Source organism: Bidens hawaiensis, unplaced genomic scaffold (genome assembly GCF_021521415.1).
Source record: "Bidens hawaiensis isolate Kalapana, Puna unplaced genomic scaffold, B.hawaiensis_p1.1 tig00009253_1, whole genome shotgun sequence".
Taxonomy (NCBI): Eukaryota; Viridiplantae; Streptophyta; class Magnoliopsida; order Asterales; family Asteraceae; genus Bidens; species Bidens hawaiensis.
In genome coordinates, this window is record NW_027491683.1 from 700,398 (window position 1) to 720,203 (window position 19,806).

The 19,806-nt window shown below is 36.0% G+C and overlaps 1 protein-coding gene and 1 pseudogene across 1 annotated transcript; both read right to left on the bottom strand.

Moving 5' to 3' along the window:
• Nucleotides 1–6,040: 6,040 nt before the first annotated feature.
• LOC143531830 (26S proteasome non-ATPase regulatory subunit 13 homolog B-like) lies at nucleotides 6,041–9,175 on the bottom strand (annotated as a pseudogene).
• Nucleotides 9,176–16,836: 7,661 nt separating this feature from the next.
• On the bottom strand, nucleotides 16,837–19,367 carry LOC143531809 (protein RICE SALT SENSITIVE 3-like). Its single transcript, XM_077027022.1, has 8 exons — nucleotides 19,354–19,367; nucleotides 19,143–19,281; nucleotides 19,019–19,069; nucleotides 18,826–18,933; nucleotides 18,556–18,661; nucleotides 18,420–18,461; nucleotides 17,775–17,831; nucleotides 16,837–17,632 (listed from the first exon to the last, which is right to left on the bottom strand). The coding sequence occupies exons 2-8, from the start codon at nucleotides 19,271–19,273 to the stop codon at nucleotides 16,940–16,942; spliced, it is 1,188 nt and encodes a 395-aa protein (XP_076883137.1). The 5' UTR covers nucleotides 19,274–19,281; nucleotides 19,354–19,367; the 3' UTR covers nucleotides 16,837–16,939.
• Nucleotides 19,368–19,806: the final 439 nt, after the last annotated feature.

The window sequence follows — 19,806 nt, forward strand, 5'->3', positions numbered from 1 at the left end:
TTCATCATTTTGATAATATCGAAAGGTTCGGGATACAAAACGGGTCGGGTTTACGTTAAGAATACAAGTATAAAATAACCCGAAATTGACAAATGTCACATTTATTGTATGTATGAGTGCTATGAATGACAATCTTTTGACTAATGAAATCATACTACCACTTCTTTATTTGTGTTTCGATTACATGTCCATATACCATTCAAGAGTGAATACGATTCGATCCTTGCTCAGATCCGAGCTCCACCGTTAATAACGACCATTATTCAGGCTTCAGCACCGGGGCTCGGTCTTCACAAGTGGTATCAGAGCGGGTTTCCGAATCGTTCAGACTAACCGCTGAATCTGATTCATCTCGCTCTTGAATCCACCATGGACGTTAAACCAATGAGGTTTGTTGAAAAATTTTTAGGGTTTTGAAATTATTTGATAATTTGGGTAAAATTTATGTGGATTGATGTATGAGTTGATGACTCGTTCGGAGATTCAACATTAATTTCCTGTTTATTTGGTCATATCGATCCAGATCTGATGTAACAGTGTTTCAGCTCGGTTTGGGGCAAAACTGTTATTGAAGATGATTTTCAGATCTGTAACGGCCGTTGATAGATTGAAGATAGATGGTTAATATCGAGATGAGTGGGATATTGCTACAACGATTAATTTCAGATGAAGAAGCTTGGTTCTTGATCTGAAAATTAGGGTTTTATGTGCTTGTATATGTTTCTGATATGAGTGTGCTGCTTGAACAGTAAAGGGAATATTGAAGAACATTGCGGCTGGTACAATCTGATATGTAGAAGTCAAGAATGAACAGGTACTAGAAGCAATCTAATCATTGTTCGTAGCAGCAAATGGAAAATGCAGAGGGAATATTCAAGCAGGTTCTGTATTGGAAAATCATTGATTGATGATGCAGAAGAAAGGTCTGTTGTTCGAGCATCGATATGTGTGTATCTTATCTATTGCTCGAGCACAGTGGACAAGTCCTTAACTGTCATGAAGTATTACGAGCACAAGGAAATGTTTCTGCTGTTCGAGCGTCAATATGTTTACCCAAAAGGTATCTTATCTATTGCTCGAGCACAGTGGACAACTCCTGAACTTTCATGAAGTCTTTTGAGCACAATGGAATGATTCTGCTGTTCGAGCATCGATATGTTTACTCGAAAGGTAGCTTATCGATTGCTCGAGCATGCAAAGTCGAGCACATCAAGTTTGGATTTGAGCACATGAACCCCTAGCACATCCTTGTTTATCTCAACACTCTATATTTTGGTGTCGAGCACACTTTGTTCTACTTGAGCAAACCTTCTTCGAGCACACTTTGGCTTCTGAGCATGCCCATGAAAAGAGAAGAAAAAGACAAGTGTTTTCGAGCACACTTTTGCTTTTGAGCATGCGCAGGAAAAGAGAAAAACTAAGTATTTTCGAGCATGGTCTCGAGCATACTCGATGACAGAGAGTATTTTCGAGCAAGGCTTCGAGCAAGCCCTCCAGCATGCTCGAGTAACGACAAAAAAATACTGTTTTCTCGAGCAAGGTCTCGAGCATGGTCCATGCTCGAGTAAAAAAAAGAAAAAAATTGGTAGTATGCTCGTGAAGGGACTTGGACTTATGTGTGCTCGTGAACCGATAATCCATGCTCGTGATTGAATTACAAGTTTTGAAGAAAGTTTTGGATTTTTTTTTATTGAGGTGACTTTCTAAAGTCAAACGGGCCAAGATGGAGAAAATACTTAATATTGGTTTATCCGTTGACTTTTTGACCATGTGCTTTTAACGAAAAATGTTTGCCCAAGTTAGAGTGACTGTTTGGAAGTGACTTTTCTGGTCAACTCAGCTGTTGACCGTGTCGGGTCAACGAGGGGCATTTTGGTCATTTTTGAGATTTTTGAGCAAAAATTCGGTAAAATTCACCTAAACTTCAACAAGGTGCTTACAAGATCAAGATGGTTGATTTTTCCGGATCATATCATGAGTTGACAAAGTCAGATGTCAACTATCAATCACAAAGAGTTTTATATTTTCACCCATACTTGATTTGAAGACACATTTTTCAAAGACAATTGCAACGAAATTGGGGGAGTAAAAATTCTTGAATTTCATTGCAAATTGCTTGCTTCAAATCAAGTGAAAAGACTCAAGTTAAGGAAAAGTTGATCAAGATCAATAATCCAAGATTCTTTATGTTTCTTTATTTGTATAGTACGATCGAGCATGATTAACTACCTCGAGCAAGGTTCAGAACCTTTAGTGGTTGATTCTTTAAGTGTTAAGGATTCGAGCAAGCTACACTTCAACGAGCAAGAGTGTTCTTCTATCGAGTATGGATTGCCAATCGAGCAAACAACTTGATCATTTAGGTTTTAACCAAGTGAACCGAGCACAGGATGTTCTAGCACATGGGGACGAGCATGGATGCAATAAGAAGATGTCACGTGATCAAAGCAAGGACTTCGAGCACAGTTCAGTTCCCGAGCAAGAATTTCATCCGAGCGTGATAAAGACTGCTAAATAAGAATAACTGAAGACATCAAGAAGAATGAGCTTGCTCGATGGACTAGTTCGAGCAAAGCTTGGATTAGTCAAGAAGAATGAAGCTTACTGGAGGAGAATATAATTCTTCGTTAGAGAATATATTCTAAGTAAAGTATGCTCGAAGACACTTATCGAGCATACCTTGCAAAGGAAAGGTTTGAAGATGACTTACAATGGAATAAACGGGTTTGAAGAATGGAAGATTATTTGATGATCACATTGAGTAGAAATTTGATGGCATCGGTCTAAGGGGAGATTGTTGGGACTTATATTTTAGACCGACGCATCGAATTATTATTTTTATGGGTGAAAAATAATTAATATTGTTGGTCTCAACCAAGGGTGGATGGCTTGAAGACCAAGACATACTAGACTAGTATAAATAGATGTATTTGCTAATTTGTCTAGTATGAGTGTATTGTGTATCTGGTGAGATCTAGGGTTTTATCCCTATGAGAGAGCCGCCGCCTCCGGGATGAGCTCTCCCGGAGGTGGCTGATCTTTATTGTATGTATGAGTGCTATGCATGACAATCTTTTGACTAATGAAATCATGCTACCACTTCTTTATTTGTGTTTCGATTACATGTCCATATACCATTCAAGAGTGAATACGATTCGATCCTTGCTCAGATCCGAGCTCCACCGTTAATAACGATCATTATTCATGCTTCCGCACCGGGGCTCAGTCTTCACAAGTCGCTCCTACCATAACAGACAAAGGCGTACCGGTAACCTTGCTCGATGACGGTGATGCCATTTTTTTCTGAAAAATAAACTATGCTAAGTTAGTTTTTCGGAAATATTAATAATGGTCGCTCCCACTAAATTAAAGTTACGCAAAACTTTTTAATCCGAACTCTCGAATTAACCCACCGAAGGTGTTGTAAGTCCAACTTTGAAAAGACCAAACAATGGGTTTTTCCAAGAGTTTAGCGTTAAAAAATCCGAATTGTAACCGGTTTCCGTTTCTACAAAGTCGCTCCTTTGAACAGAAACGAAAAAAAAAATGTTTTTTTAAAAACACAACCGCGTGAAACAAAACTAGTTTGAGTCACACGAGAATGTTTTGAATGCACGAACGGTGATTTTTAAAAAAAATTGTTTTAAGATTGTAGGAAACCGTGCGCGTATAAAAATAAGATACTTTTAATAAAATGATTACAATACAAGGAATCAAACATATCTAGGAAAGCAAGTAAATTACAATACGAATTACACCTATAAAATCAAAATTACAATACAATTGAAATAAAATAATGCAAGAAAGGTGTAGAAGAAGAATGGCGTCGTAGTCTTTGTGGCCGAGCATCGTGTTTTACACGGGGTCCTTAAAACAAATTCCGGGTCTCTCCCCGTTTTGTTTCCCAGGGTACAACGGCCTAAGCAATATGTACTGCCGGGGAGGGCTCTAGCACCCGAATAGTACCTTAAAGAAAATGATGAGGATGATCAAGAATGTTGGAATTTTTTTTAAGGAGAAAGTTGGAGAAAACACAAGAGAGAATGTGTTAATTTTGTGTTTTTTGTGTGTCTACAACTAATGAGCTCCCTTGGTATTTATACTAGTAGAAAGTTGAAACCATTCAACCATCATTAACCAAAACTTTAATTTTTTGACCAAATTAAAGGAGCCATCAACCAAAACTTTAAATTTTTTTTACCAAATTAAAGGACATTTTAATGACTTTGACTAATTAACTAACAACCTTGAATAAAATAATTCAAAGTTTAAACATATATATATATTTTTTCACAAAAATTTTCCAACATTCGTTTCTCACGGTTTGTAAGATAAAAGATGCTGAAATTCGTTTCTCACAGTTTGTAAGATAGTTCCTCAATCATCAAACGATTGATTGATGTGGATATAGATTTCTATGTTGGGAAATGCATATGTTTTGAACTTTCGAAGACTTGAATTATTTGTAGGCAACTAATTTTTACAATAAAATTTGATGGATCAATCATCAATGGCAAGCACATATGGTAGGTGAGATGAACGGAAGCATGGAGATCTCTAGAATCACCCACGGGCTATTATTTCAATATTTTCTTTGTTTTTGTTTCTTTTATCTAATTTTCCATGTCAGCATGTTTAGAAGAAATAACACGTCATGTAAGTATGACAAAAAAACATAGGATTAGAACAACTTTTGATGCTTAAGTGATTTAACTGAGACCAAAAAAAAAAAAAAAACACTAATTGAAACAATTAAAACTTGATTGTCATTTTATGAAGTTTTCCTTATAAAAATTTGGATTGACGAAATATATAATTAGTGGACTTAGGTAGGGGGAGTTCTTTTTTCACTAAAATGGGGCGGGTCGAAAAATTATTTACCAAAGTAGATGATTTGAAACTTATTTACCAAAATAGGTATTTTATAGAAATCTTATATTTTCTCACTCCTAATTTTAGTGGATAAAAGTAATTGATATTAAAAAAAATGTCAATAATATTAAAGCTATACAATTAAATGGCTAGTAATTTTTAAAAAGGTATTACATCAAAATATAGTTATGTTTATTTTTTCTGTTTATTATATATCATATAAATTATGTAAAAAGTAAATATATAATATATAAAACATGAATAAAAAATTATACATGAATGATAATTATCTAATATATCAGGTTAACAAGAATTTTTTTTTTAAATATTGTTCCATCAAAATTGATCCAAATAATTAAATGCATCTGAAAATACAAAATATTTTTTCAAAACTATATAAACTTCAAGAATAAGACTAATGGTCGTTGTGTTGGATTGAAACATAGATAAATACAAGCACGTCACGACCTAATATTTCAAATTTTATAGAACATACATCTCAATGGTATATTTGAAGTTTTGTAAAAGTTTATATAATAAAAATTATAAAAGAAAAACAAAATACTTGAAGTAGATTATAATAATAAGATATTAAATGAAAACTTAACATAAATAGACGCTGCTTTTTCGATTTTGGGAAATGACGTCGCCACGAAATAAAGATGAAATAGTGAAGGCATGACGCATGAGTTGGTTTAAATTAGGCGTGGCGCTTAGTTTGGTGCCACGTGTTTGCGTTTAATGGGCTTTAGAAACTACTCATCAGCTTTTTGTTTTACTCGGCTGGAGTGGATATTTAGGGAATTAACTAGAAAGAAGAGACAGAAAAATGGAAACTCTTAATTTTAAAATGGACATTCTTTGGAATTTTTCAACAAAACTTGTATTGGGGTGATGAAAGCGTATTTATGAAGGCTAGCAAATTAATGTCAAAGTCATAGGCCCATAGCACAGACGACTCCAGACCAGCTGGACAAGTCAAAATTTGTTTTATAACCTGAATCCTAACTTTGTAGACTTGCTCCAAGTTTTAAAAAACTCCATCCTTTGTCATATAGTCTTGAAGGACAAAACATATGCGGTCTTACTTAAGTTCCACCCAAATAAACTTCCTCGATGGTCTTTCAACAAGATGCCAGAAGACAAGACATGTTGTAGAGGGGGGGACTTAAGATGCACCTAAACCTGGCGTCTCTGCTTCAATAGATACCAAAGCAGTGTCTAGCTTCCCGACCCATTTGTTAACCTGATAACGCAAAGATTTGATTTGCCTTATACCAAGAACTCTAGGTCGCACCCACGACACGGAAATGGTTCCATCAACTTGATCAATTGTCCCCTTGATAAGATGCACCTGCAGCAACAGCTTTCATCATAACGGTAAGAAAGTAATAATCCATCTACGAAGAACAGCTATGCTTACAGATAAACACTTCATAAGAAGGCGTTCTATATTATCAACTGAAATTCCAGTCTGGTTTGCAATGACACTCAATGGAATGGTTCTGCCTTCTGGTGGTCGACTACAAGCCCAAAAAAAGTGTATTAAAAACAATTTGTGCAATCGAAAGGCATATGTATGTGCAAAAAAATTAGAAACCTGTAGATAACTTCCATCACGCAGAGGATGCGAAACTTTTCTGAAAGCATTATCTGACCATCCCCAAAATCATGGTTGGTGAAGAGAGTTTTAGCATAAACGTACCGTACACCTAGATAGCGAACTAGATTTCCAGAATTGAAAGCTTTAAGAAAATGGTAGAGCCATCTATTCGCACCAGACCTTTTATCTGCACAAGTTCAAATGCAGAATACTATTAGTGTTCAAGTAATATCTGTAACTTTCCAGAGTTAAGATGATAAGATCTGTTGCCCTAGTGTTTGAATTACAAATAACAAGAGACAAAAAGAGAATTTCAAAAAAGGAATTGATGATGATAGATTATTGATGAGGAAAGCAAAGTTTAAAGATGAACAAAAAGTAAATCCAGGGTGCACCCTCTCTCCATGCAAAGCAGGAGCCTCTACTAGTCATAACAATCCAAAAACTAACCAACAAACTTTTTTACCTAACATTTATACTAACCTTCTATCCAGGACCACTTGCTAGCCACCTTTCCCTTTACCCCTTCTAGAATAAACTAATGACCCTTTTGAACTATTATTAATAGGAGAATTCGTATCATAAGAAGACTCGCGTCAAAGTTTATGAGCTAGTAAAAGGTATTCTTTTATACTAATTCTTCTATTTTCAACCTTTTATTGTTGAAACGTACTCTATGATCGACGCATATTTTGTTACACATGGCTATCAAAGCCAGTGAGAACAAGCCAAGCTTATATGTGTGCTATATGTAGATGACATCATATATACTAGTCCTAATCCTCAACTTATTTATGATTTTTTTTAAAAGGCAACTTTATATGACAGATTTGGGTTTGTTAACCTATTTCTTGGGGCTGGAGGCTTATCAAACAAATGCAGCTATTTTTTATGTCTCAAGAAAGATATGCTACTAGGTTATTAGCCAAATTTGGGATTAGTCAAAGTAAAGCTGAGGCTACTCCAATGAATGCAAATAAAAAGCTACAGATGGGAGACTATTCAGAGAAAGCTGATGAAGAAAGTTACAGAAGTCTAGTTGGAAGCTTCATATAACTTGCTCATTCTAGACTCGACATTGCTCACGCTGAAAGTCTAGTCTCAAGATTTATGCAGAACCCATCCAAGTTACACTCTGGTGCTGCCAAGTGCCAAGAGGATCATGTGATACGTAGCCGGAACACTAAAACTTGGTCTGTGCTTCGAGTGTGCAAAACAACAATCAGGATGTGGTCTTAACCGGATACTTGAATAGTGGCTGGGCGGGGTGCATTGATGATAGGAAGAGCATCTCAGAAAATATTTTGTCACTTGGAAGTGCAGCTATTACAAGTAGTTGAAATCATCCCTGTCTTCTTTATTTGCCTACTGTTATAGGGTGTTAAGCTCAAAAGTACCAAAACCAGTCATCTAGATAACAGATACATGCAGAAGATCTATATAAATGGAGATCATGTCTAAGCCAAAGTATAAAGGTTAAATGACAATACAGCTAAAATTAAGCTTCGACAAGTGTATGCTCATCGGGTATTCTACTCAAGGCTTGGAATATCGGCTGTTTAATCTAACAACCAAAACTTTTCAGACCAGGCGTAATGTTGAATGTATCGAAGAAGCAAAGCGGGACTGGAAGGCAAGTTTTAACGCCAAACGTGTGAAAGGTACTATATTGATCCATTCCCTGCTATCCCAAATGAGTATGATTCTTATACTTCTACTTCAAATGCTTCTTCTTCTGGTAGTACCTACGATAGTAGTCCACTTGCAAATCAAAACGCTACTGTTCAGTTACCTATGCCTGCATCTTCTGGTACTAATGATCTATCCCAGGCCTCTAACTCAACATCATCTCCACCAATGAAAACAAAGTCTTTGAAAAAAATACTGTAGGTGATAAAAGAATACTCACAATTGGATGCTGAAGTAGTTCTCCAAAGTCGTAAGTGTTTTTTCCCATCAAAGCAGAATAACATAGACCATATGCAAGTTCCTAAAATGCAACACATATGACAGTGAAATGCATAAGAATCGAACTCTGACGAGATTTATATTAGATGAGCCTAGTTGAAACAATAAGACCATACCCACTTAAGTGAATCTGACAGAGACTCCAGCGAGGTGTGTGCTAAGAAAAGCAGGCCATTCGTGTGCCACTCAGATAACTCTCCTCTGAGTCTGTGGAAGCCCAATAATACTTGGCATATACAGACGGGTCTATATCAGTCATGCTATCAAGTGTGCTCTTCCCATCTTCTAAAAGTGTTTTGCATTCTCCTCCTTTGGATAAACTCAAGATGGCTATCTCCATCTTAATTAATGTACAGGATTGGCTCATCCATACGCTTCACTTTTGTAGCTTGTACCTTTTCGATAACTCCTTCAAGATAGGATATAGAAGCCTCGCTCTCAGGATACCGGCGAGAGACCATAACAGCAAAATAGGCAAGCTCAAAGCCAGAGATGAAATTATGATAGAGGTGTATGAGACCATCACCTGCCTAAGAAATTGATTGAAAGAAAGAAATATATAATTAATTATGTTTCCAAAATAGCATCGAGATCACAAGTGCAAACCGAAACCCTAGATACCTGAAACCGAAGAATTAGAACTTCAATCTTTAATCGATTATGGTTTTGAATCAAGGCAACGATCGATTCAATTGTATATTGTAATTGATTAATGATTCCTCCCTCAATCATCCTGTTCTTCAGCGGGTAATTTTTGTTCTTATAATTTTTTTGTTTTTTTTATTTATATGTTCAAATTGGTCCGCTGATACTCCTATTAATTAATTCGTACAACATGATGTTACAATTTTCGTGCTTAATTGATCAATATAGGTTTAATTTATTGTTTGATGCAGTATGCCCTTTAATTGTTTGATGAAATGTCTCCATGAAGTTCGGACCTGCACTTGTGAGATTAGTTGTTTCTGAGTTGATTCTAGTTATGATTATTGTTAATAAGTATGTGATTTAGGTTTTAGTAGATCGGGATTTTTAAGCATATGCTTTGAGTTTTACATGTGTATTGCTTTTTAAGCCTGATAGCATACTTTAATGTAGTCTTGTAGCTCAATAAGCGAACCAAACGCACAGCTAAGCGAACTGTTCGGTGAAAAATTCATTTTTTGTTCGTTTCTTTAATACACGAATGAACATGAACAAAAGATTTGTGTTTGTCCAACTAAATGAACGCAACATGAACACATGTTACGTTCGTTTCATTTATGCTCATCATTTATGTTTGTTTATGTCTATGCATTTATGTTCGTTTACATAATAAAAGACAATTAAATATTATCTGGATGTATGATAAATCTGTGTTGGAAACTATTGTAAATTACCAAGTGATTAAGTTAAACAAAAAACCGCCAAAATGACTATTATGATCATGATAAATGATGTTGGAATTGCACTATTTTATTGCTGATTCGGATCTGAGATTTAGATGAATAACTAAGATGTTCTTTATAGTTGATATTACTCTCATGATCTGCAAACAAGTAAAAGTGAAATGTGAATCGGCTTTATTCTGTTAACTTATGTGATCCCAATCAGTTGTTATATTCAAAGTTAAAACCAAAAATTCGATGCCTAAACATGCATAATACACAATGATTCGTATGTTTATAAAGTAAATAGTGTTAGGTATTTATTTGTTTGATTATCAGACAACTTATTTGAATATTCTCCCTTTATTCATCACTCCAATGGCCACCAAATCTATTCTTGGTGTATGGGTAGAGCACCTTTTGCTTTCTTCCTCACATAGGATCTGCAATGAGAAAGGGAGGGTGTCTACCCAGTTTGGAAAACATGTTTCAGATTAGTAGATTAAAGTTAAAGATGTATTAAAGAGCTTCTCTAACCTCATGTAATGTATTTGTTATAAGCTCATGTTTCAGATCAGCAGATTAAAGATGTTAAAATCTATTTTGTTCAGCTTATGTTAATTACCATTACTAATAATAACAAATGAGAACTTTGGTGCCGCAAAGTCACCGTTGGGCCAATTTGCGACACCCCATTGGTTCTCGGCATTTTTTGCTTTTTTTTATTATTTTTGTTTTTTAGTCTCGGTTACATAACAAACGTAACGAAAATCGACCGGATGCCATTTCTTTTTGTTTTAGTTACGGTACTGTACTTTTTTTGTTTTTGTTCGCGTAAACTTTTTGCCTTTGTTTTGAGCTTTGTTACCGTAACGAAGGTAACGAAAACAGACCGAATGTCAATTTTGTTTTTGATTTTTTTCTTTTTAGTTCCAGTAACGAAAGTGTCGCAAACCAACCGAATTTGCGTAGATTCACCGCCTCAATGGCCGGGACTGACAACGCTCGGCTGTTACCAGCGTTCAAGTTTTACCGACGGATGTTACCTTATTGGTGCACTCAAGTTTACTATTTTTTTTGTTTTATATATGGTTTTAGTTCCGGCACCATAATGCTTGTAACCAAAACCGACAAAACTCGCTTCGACTTACCGCCTCAACGCCCTACAAAGGAAAACAAAAATGAGAAGGATTTGCGGCAAAAAAAAAACTCCTCGAAAAAATTAGTATAAAACTCATAACTTAAAATTTTAAAAATAATAAAAAGGTAAAAAAAACAATAATGTTTCTCTCGTCTTTCTTGTTCTTACAAAAAAAAAGACAATGTTGAGGAAAAAGATCATTGTGTCTTTTTGTTTATTTTTGTCATTGATTGTGTCTTTTTTTTTAAGTTGTGTCTTTTTTTTCTTGATATTGTATCATAGTACTCAACATTGTGTTATATTTTGTTCGGTATTGTGTTATACCGTGTCCTTTTTATTTCTAAATGTGTCTTTTTTTAATTTTCATCATTGTGTCTTTGTCTCGGCATTGTGTTTTTTTTTTACGGGAATGACGGGGGAAATATTTTGGTTTTTAAAATTTTTTTGTGTGGTCATAAATCCTTCTCAAACTTCTCATTTTTGTCTCCCTTGTATGTTAACTTTGAGGCAAGCTTGATTATGATAATCTTTTCCACATAAACTTTTGCATCTAACCCTTAGAAACCTTAACAACGAATCTTAACCCACACAACTAAAAGTGGTAACTTGTTAAGCCTATGTCCATTTAACATAACCCATAAAAACTAGTAGTTCTTGTCCATGTGATTATTCTCTCTCCTTTTTTTTTGTTGGGGGGGGGGGGGGTACATATGAATTACTAACTTGTGTAAGTAGTTTGAGTCCATGTGATAGTTTTTGTGGGTTCCATATACCAAAGATACTACAACTAGCCGATATGAATCCTTATGATTTTGATGGAAAGGATATCGATAGAATCCATGTGGAACTCAAAGTCTATATTGATATTTGAAAGAAGATGCAAGGTTTGCCAACTTGAATATTATATCTAGTCTTGTGTAATTGATGGTAGAAACAAAGAAACACATTAATTTTACGTTGGTTTACCGATTATTAAAGTAAGTTCTTGTTTTACCGATCGTAACTGCAACTGTTGAGAGATGCTTTTCAGGAATAAAGTAGTTCAGATCCAATTTGTATTGGTGATGAACGTTTAAGTGATAGTTGCAATTGTTTTATTAAAAAAGATTTGCTTAGAAAAGTTTCAATAGATGATGTAATGGCTAGGTTTTAAAAAATGAAACCACGTATAGTGCAATTTTAATTGAAATTTCTATATTGATGATTTTTTTAATTAATTTTTTGTATTTAAACTTGATCTTTGCTATTTTTACGTGGCTTGACCCAAATCGAAGCGGACAGAAAAACACGAACGTTAGTGATAAACAATCGGCCGTTCGTCCCTACAAAAATCCCGAACCCAATCCTGGTTACGCCCTTGCTTTTGTGATTGTTTAATGTAACATCATGAAAATTTGGTCCAAATTTGACAAACTAATAAAACTTATGGACTAAAATATTCATGGTATAAGTAAAGAGAAAAATAAGACAAAGAATAGAAGTAGCTTATGTTATGGGAATGAAGTAAGGAGACTCCATCCCACATGGAAAGTGGTAAAGAAAATAAATCACTTTATAAGGAGAGAACATTCCATGATAATGTTATTAAGTGGCCAACCACTCTCCCTAATCCTAGCAGAGGGTGCGAAGCACCCGACGCGCACGCGCACCGGCACGGGCTTGGGTGAAGGGCGATGGACGCAATGTGGCGCTTTGATGGCTCACTTTGCACTTCGCACGCTCGCATCGCCGTGAGCCGCTTAAGAGCCGCCTTTGTATTTGTGGATGATGAGACGAAATCAAAATATGGCAAGTTACCAAAAGATCAGGGACTAAAAATGAATAGATTTGAAATTTTGCATCTTCGCGATACACGAAGAATCCAAGATGCATCTTCGCGATACGCTAAGTTGCAGGACACGTCACGGGACACGTGTCACCACGCGGTGACATGTGGCAGGTCTAGGTGACATGTGGCAGGTCTAGGTGACACAGCGAAGCTAGTGCAGCTTCGCAATACGCGAAGTTGCAGAAAAATTCCTATAAATATGGCAGCCATGGGGGGACCTCTCACCCATCCTCACACCTCAAATCTCACACACTTAACCTCGATAAGTGTGCCACGACCCCGATATGTCAATATCCCGAAAAATTTTACCTCGAAATACGTGCTGTAACCCTACCTAAATACTCTCTCGACTTTCCTCCAAGTAGAAGTGCGGTTCAAGTAGAGCATAAGCATTTCGTATTACAAGCCGTTCAAGGTAGGGGTCCTGCCCGATTACTATATTATAAGTGGCTTAGACCCTAGTTGGAGATATAGCCCGTACCTTGATTTTATAAGGTGGAAATAGATTTCATAAAATCGAGATTATAGATAAAGTAATACTTCTTTATTATATATAAAGATTTTTACAAATATTTCTTATAATAAAAGAAATTCAAAATGTGCGTTTCTTCACAAAGAAGAAACAAAGGTTATAAATGATTAACAAAAGAAAGAACTAAAGGTCCTTATATTTTATAAAAGAGATGAATATCAAGGTAAAGGTTATGCAATCGGACTAAAGGTCTGAAATCGTTGATCTAGTACTTATAAAACGTAATTCTCGTACTATAGGTCCGAGGTAACAAGACAAATTGGTGAGAAACACCAACCAAGAAGAAAGGTGAATACATCCAACTTTTTATAAAACAAGTCTGTGAATGTTTGCATGGGATTATATCCCTAAAACTTTATAAACAAAAGTAATGCTGGCCCTCAAGCTATTGTATACGTTTGTTTGGATCCTTACATATGTGGGTAGACGGTGGGCACACCGCACCACACTTGCTAATGCCTCCGCCACGTTGGGCCGGACCTAAGTAATGTCCGAGAGGGGATTATCTCGTGTATATTGGTAGTTGCTAAGTCCTCGATGTTGCGGTATCGCTGAGAGGTTTCAAGTATAACTGGGGGTTTATAATAGTAAATTTAACTTGGTTGTTCCTAAACCACGATGGGCCAGGTCATAAGATACCCGAGGGGATAACTAAGTAACTTAAAGGTTTTGTGTCAGTGTGTTCACCAGCATGTGTTGCTGACGTATTTTTATAACTGTTTTACAGGTAATGGAGAATAGGTGTTTGGAGACAAGGGATAGCCGTTAGACGATCTGATGGCTCAATGGATGTTTTATTATTAAAATAATGTAAACCATGGTTTTATTTTCCAAACACTTTGTATAAATCAAATGGGTGTTTTAAAATCCCGTCTTATGAATATAATAATATTTTAATTAAAGTCTTCCGCTTTACAACCTTAAACTCTGATATATTTACAAAACAAGTACCAACTTACGAGTCACACGCCAAGGCCCTGAGCCGGGGTGTGACATTTAATAAGATATATCTCAAGTTATATCAAGTGTTAGGCTAAATGTACCCCCTCCTCTGCTTGCCATACCCCTCCCTAAACTTTTAATTCCTTTGACAATTTTATTTGACATGTTACTCCCCTCTAACATTTTTTTCATTTTATAACACAAAATTTGTGCAGTTTATTACGTAAATAAACTATTTATTTTATTTATTTATTAGTAAACATTAAGAAATTTGTTTTAAAAAATGCAAACTAGCTCCAAAAAAATAGTAAAAAAACACTCTCTCTAAACAATTAAAACAATTATAGAAAAAAATGTATTGTTAAATTACCAACAAAAATGTTTATTTTAATTAAAAAAATGTTTTTTCTTTCTATTTAAAAATAAACAAAGACTTGTTTTAAAAATATAAAAAAATTAAAAAAATATATATTCTTAAAAATGTGTTTTGAAGACAATATTAATAAAAGATAACAAAATGATAAAAAAGAAACTAAAAAGGTTTGAATTGTATAAATATGAAAGTTGAGGGAGGGGATATGTTTAATAAAAATAAGACTGAGGGGATATGTTTAGCTACACCCTTATATAAAATGTTATTATCTTTATAATTGTTTGTTGAAAGTAATTTCCAACTTAATAGGCTCATCACGTGTAGGTGATCAGGTTGGAACTATTGGGCCCATGGAATTAGGGTTTTATTATATTTGGTAATGTCTTAGCTAACAAGTTAGGTTAGTCTATATAAGTCGAGTTATGGTTAGACATTAGAATAAGAGAAGTTGGTGCAACCGAGTTAGGGTTCATCAAGAGTCAAACCGAGTTAGGGTTTGAGATATTGTAATCAGTTTTTTGAGTTAGATTTTCTGATTAATATAAACAAGAGTTATTTGTTTATTCGTATTTAATTATCGATCTGGGACTTGAATTGGTATCAGAGCCAAGTTCATAAAATCGATAATTGGTCGGCAGCTATTGGTGGCTTGAGGAGAAGCTATCATATCATCGGCGACAACTCGGAAGCAAGTTGGTTTCCGGCCAAGGCTGTTTAAGAAGGCTAACGCGGAGAGTTAGCGATATCAGAAAAGTAAGTTCCGGCAACAGCAACGTCCACGAGTGGCGGTAGGTCAGGCGGACTTACGGCGGCGTTCTTGATTATGCTCTTGGATTTGTTCGGTCAAAGTCGTGATCAGAGGAAAGAATAGTCGACCGAGTCGAGGGTTGAAATTGTTTTGGAATTCGGGAACCAACTGGCGTTTTCGAACGAGTATTCCTTAGCAGTTTTCATTGTGGGGTTTCAAGTTGGAAATCTTTTGAGAACTGGTGACTTGCGACACTATTTGTGAGGGTTTTCTTTTGGTGCAAATTAAAAAAAAGTCAACATAAAAATAAGTGTTATTTGTTGAAGGAGGCTTTGCACAGGTACGGAAAAAAAAGGAACATTAATTAAAGGAGATTACAAAGAAGTCATAAGGAGTTCTCGAAACGAGCAAACGAGGTGAGTTCTGAAAAGTTGTTTAGGGTCGCGGGTTGAACAAGACGGTTCAATTCAAAGTTTGTTTTTATACGGGTTGAACGAGTTATGTTCTAACCTAAGGGTTTGATTTGTTGGATCGAACCGGGTGCTCACTAAGAAGATCAAGAAGACTGATGTTCGCTGAATTAGATGACAATAATCGCAACCAAAGGAGTGGGTTCGTGAGTTCATACGACCGAGGGAATGGTCGGGGAAAGTGTCACAGAGGTAATCGAGTTCGGGAGAGCCGAAAGAATATAGTCATGGATCAAGAGAAGTTCCGGGAGATCAAGACCCAGATGGTTGTGAAAGCCAAGAAGGTTAAGATCATGGTTCGAATCAAACATGTGAAGAAGACAAGTTTGGAGACAAAGATTCACCTATTTCGAGTCGGAAATTAGGGGGGTGATTGTTGGAAGTAATTTCCAACTTAATAGGCCCATCACGTGTAGGTGACCAGGTTGGAACTATTGGGCCCATGGAATTAGGGTTTTATTATATTTGGTAATGTCTTAGTTAACAAGTTAGGTTAGTCTATATAAGCCGAGTTATGGTTAGACATTAGAATAAGAGAAGTTGGTGCAACCGAGTTAGGGTTCATCAAGAGTCAAACCGAGTTAGGGTTTGAGATATTGTAATCAGTTTTTTGAGTTAGATTTTCTGATTAATATAAACAAGAGTTATTTGTTTATTCGTATTTGATTATCGATCTGGGACTTGATTGTTTGGTAAGATGTATCTCAAGGTTTCCTTGTTAAATTATTAAGGATTCCGAAACTGAGATGCAAACTACATGTCTAGATCATGTGATTGAACAAGACTGTATTTGTTAGGCACGTGTGCGTACGTTTTGGTTATTGTCTTTGCTAGGGTGGGTTGGTACTGTTTTATCTATGAAAGGCACAATGGTTTATAAGCCAAAACACATGCTGATATGCATAAATCCGTACTACAATTATTAAGAGCCACCCCATTCAGAAATTATGCAAACAAAAGCCGGTCATCCAGACCAACAACATGATCAAAGAAACATGCATTATATTAAAACACATACTGTTTTTAAGGAACAAACTATGAAATGCAAACTAATGGCAAGAGCTACTGATTATAATAATCCACTAATACATCACATCACTCCAAGAAAGTGTCCATTACATCTGAGTACATTGACGCCTCGGGGTTCCTAAATTCTCCATTCGGGTTGTGTTTGCGGTGGTGATCAAGTGATGAAGACGATGAAGAAGAAGTCATTCTTGCAGGCAAAGTGAAGCTCCTTTTGTACTTATTATGGTCCACTTTCCCGACATTTTGATCCGAGTTTGTATTATCCAAACTCAAGAAATCATTTGGGTTCTTCATTTCCGGGCCCAGGTTCCACTTCTCGGCCTTGTTCCCGACCCCATCCGAATTAAAAAGTAGCTTGGCATCATCACTTCTTCCTGTGAGCGCATTAAAGAAGCTCAGCCCGTTGGGCCACTTGATGTCGTTTTGGACATGATCGGGGCCCGGGCCCATCATGTTTTCCATTTGGGGTTCGGAGTGAGGGAGGAGGAACATGTGGGTCTCGTCTTTTGATGGGTAGCCAAGGTGGGCCGGGTTGTGGAAGTTGGGCGATGGTGGCATTGTTCTTGGCGGGGCCCAATTGAAGAGGGGTGGCGGACGGGTCGGGATGGTGGGCTGCTTTAGTGGGAGTGTGGCAGTGGAAGGTGATGAAATGTTGCCCCTAGTTGATGCAAAAAGTTGAGAAAGATAGAAACCAGATTGATAGCCGAGTGACTCAAACGTATGCCTCATTCTAAGCACAAAATGAAGATCTTCCGGTATCTGACCATATACCAAAAGACCAAGTTAGTAACAAAAAAAAAAGAAATTTTTTTATCAACCGCCCCCGCCCGGCCCGACCCATTTATAGTATACACTATAGACACAAAACATGATACATGAAGTGAAATAGATTAAGACTTACAATCTTGCATGAACCAAGTTGCAATAGTCCATGGCCAGCTTGAATGACAGCTATAGTCTGTATGAAGAAAGTGAAGTACAATACAAAATAATCTTTACTACAAACAAATTAAAAACAACCGTAACAAGTAAATTCTAGCTACTTATAAAATAGGGTCTGAGGAGTTTGAGTTCCTGTACCTACAAGATAGAGAGGCTGTTCAAAATTAGATTTAACTGGCTTTAACTTAATAAATTCATTACTTTTACAGAAAATATAAATCAATATTTACGTGAACAAATTGTAACAAGATTTAACTGGCTTTGACTAAATGTACCCCTACTTGTTATACCTCGTGTTTTACGGGGGTATAGCATATGTATGCACCGCGAGAGAGTGATTTGAAAAGATGAAATAACAAGATGATGTCTAGTGGGGTACGTTAAACACAACCCTATTTAATTTCTGTTTTATGAAAATAATCGTATTCAAGAGACAAAAAAGGCTTAAAGTTACACATGATTTTGATATTTCTTGGATCTTTTTATCAATGGTGATGATGAGGAACAGGTGGTCAAAAGAGCAACAATGACATCAATTACAAAAAGGTTGTGTCAACATTTGATCAAAATTAGATTGGAAGGTGATTTTATCCAAAAAGCTAACCTGAATCCCTGAATCAAACTGTTCAGTCCATTCAGGAGGAATCTGCAAAAAAAACACAAAATGAAGCTCATAAAATTAAGAATATAAAGGATTTAATCATTATTAATATATATGTGTGTGATCTTGAGAAGCATACAGCATCAAAAGAACTTTGCCAATAATTAGAGATATTCTGTTCAGATTCTGAAGGTTCTTTGAACACCCATTTGTGACATTTATCAGAAGCAACTTTCCCCATCAATCTGCATTTCAACAAAATCAGAATATATTAAAAAAAAAAAAACCTTAAAACTAAAAAAATCTATGCAAATATGCAATCTACAAACAAATTTAAACTCAAATTTAGATTATAAAATTTTATAATCATGATAGTAAATTATTAATTAAACACCTACCAAGTACCCACCCTTCTCCATAATTATAAAGCTGAATTGACATTTTGCTGAATGATTTCTTAACCTGATCATCACATCCATCCATTTCTCTACAAAAACCATCTTCCCACATCAACATCCTGCGAGTACGTACGTTAAACCGGCAACCATTAAACCGTTTGTTCGATTTTTTAACTGATCAGAATAAAAGTGAACTCGACTCACAAGCTGCCATTGTCGTCTCCGACTTTACACCCGTTACCGCCTCGAAGTCGACTGAAACAATGGCTAAATATTCAAATGAAGTTACAAATAATATAAAGTTAGGAAAAGAGAATGCGAATAATACGGGCGAGGACGAATGGTCCAGAAGACGGAGTAAGTCCAATCAGTGTTGATGCAAAGGTTTCTGAGGGTCTCATGAAGTGCCATCATGCCGAGAGCTTCTTTGCCTCTGTCTGTTGCTGCTGAGCCAGCCATGTGTGTTTCTGTAAGAACTAAGAAGCTGTGTTGTTTAGTGGCTGTGAATATATGAGTTGATGTTTGTGATTTTTTTTTACCTGGTGATGATGATGATGTTGTTAATTGACAATTACTTGAAGACTGAGGGGGTGACTGTTCTTTGTTTTTAACGAGGTGTCTCTACTCGCGCCTTCTTACTATCTTTAGAGTATTTATTTATGAAAAATAAATGTAAAATATGATTATCTTGTGAAAGAACAAGGGTGTATTAAGTGTGCTTGTAAATTAAATTAAAAAAAATGAATGTTTATAAAAGAAATAAATTATTATATAAGTGGGTTTTGTGTGGCGGAGGGTTCTCAACTAATATTTTGTCATGTTGGAGTCCAAACTTTTATGTTATACGAAGTAGATTGTTGGGTCATCAAGAAAACACGGACATTAGGGGTAGCGAAGATGAGGATGTTGAGGTGAATGTGTAGCAATATAGGCACTTATGGTTGGATTGAATAAGATATGAGGGTTTCCACAAGAGATATAAAGTGATTAGT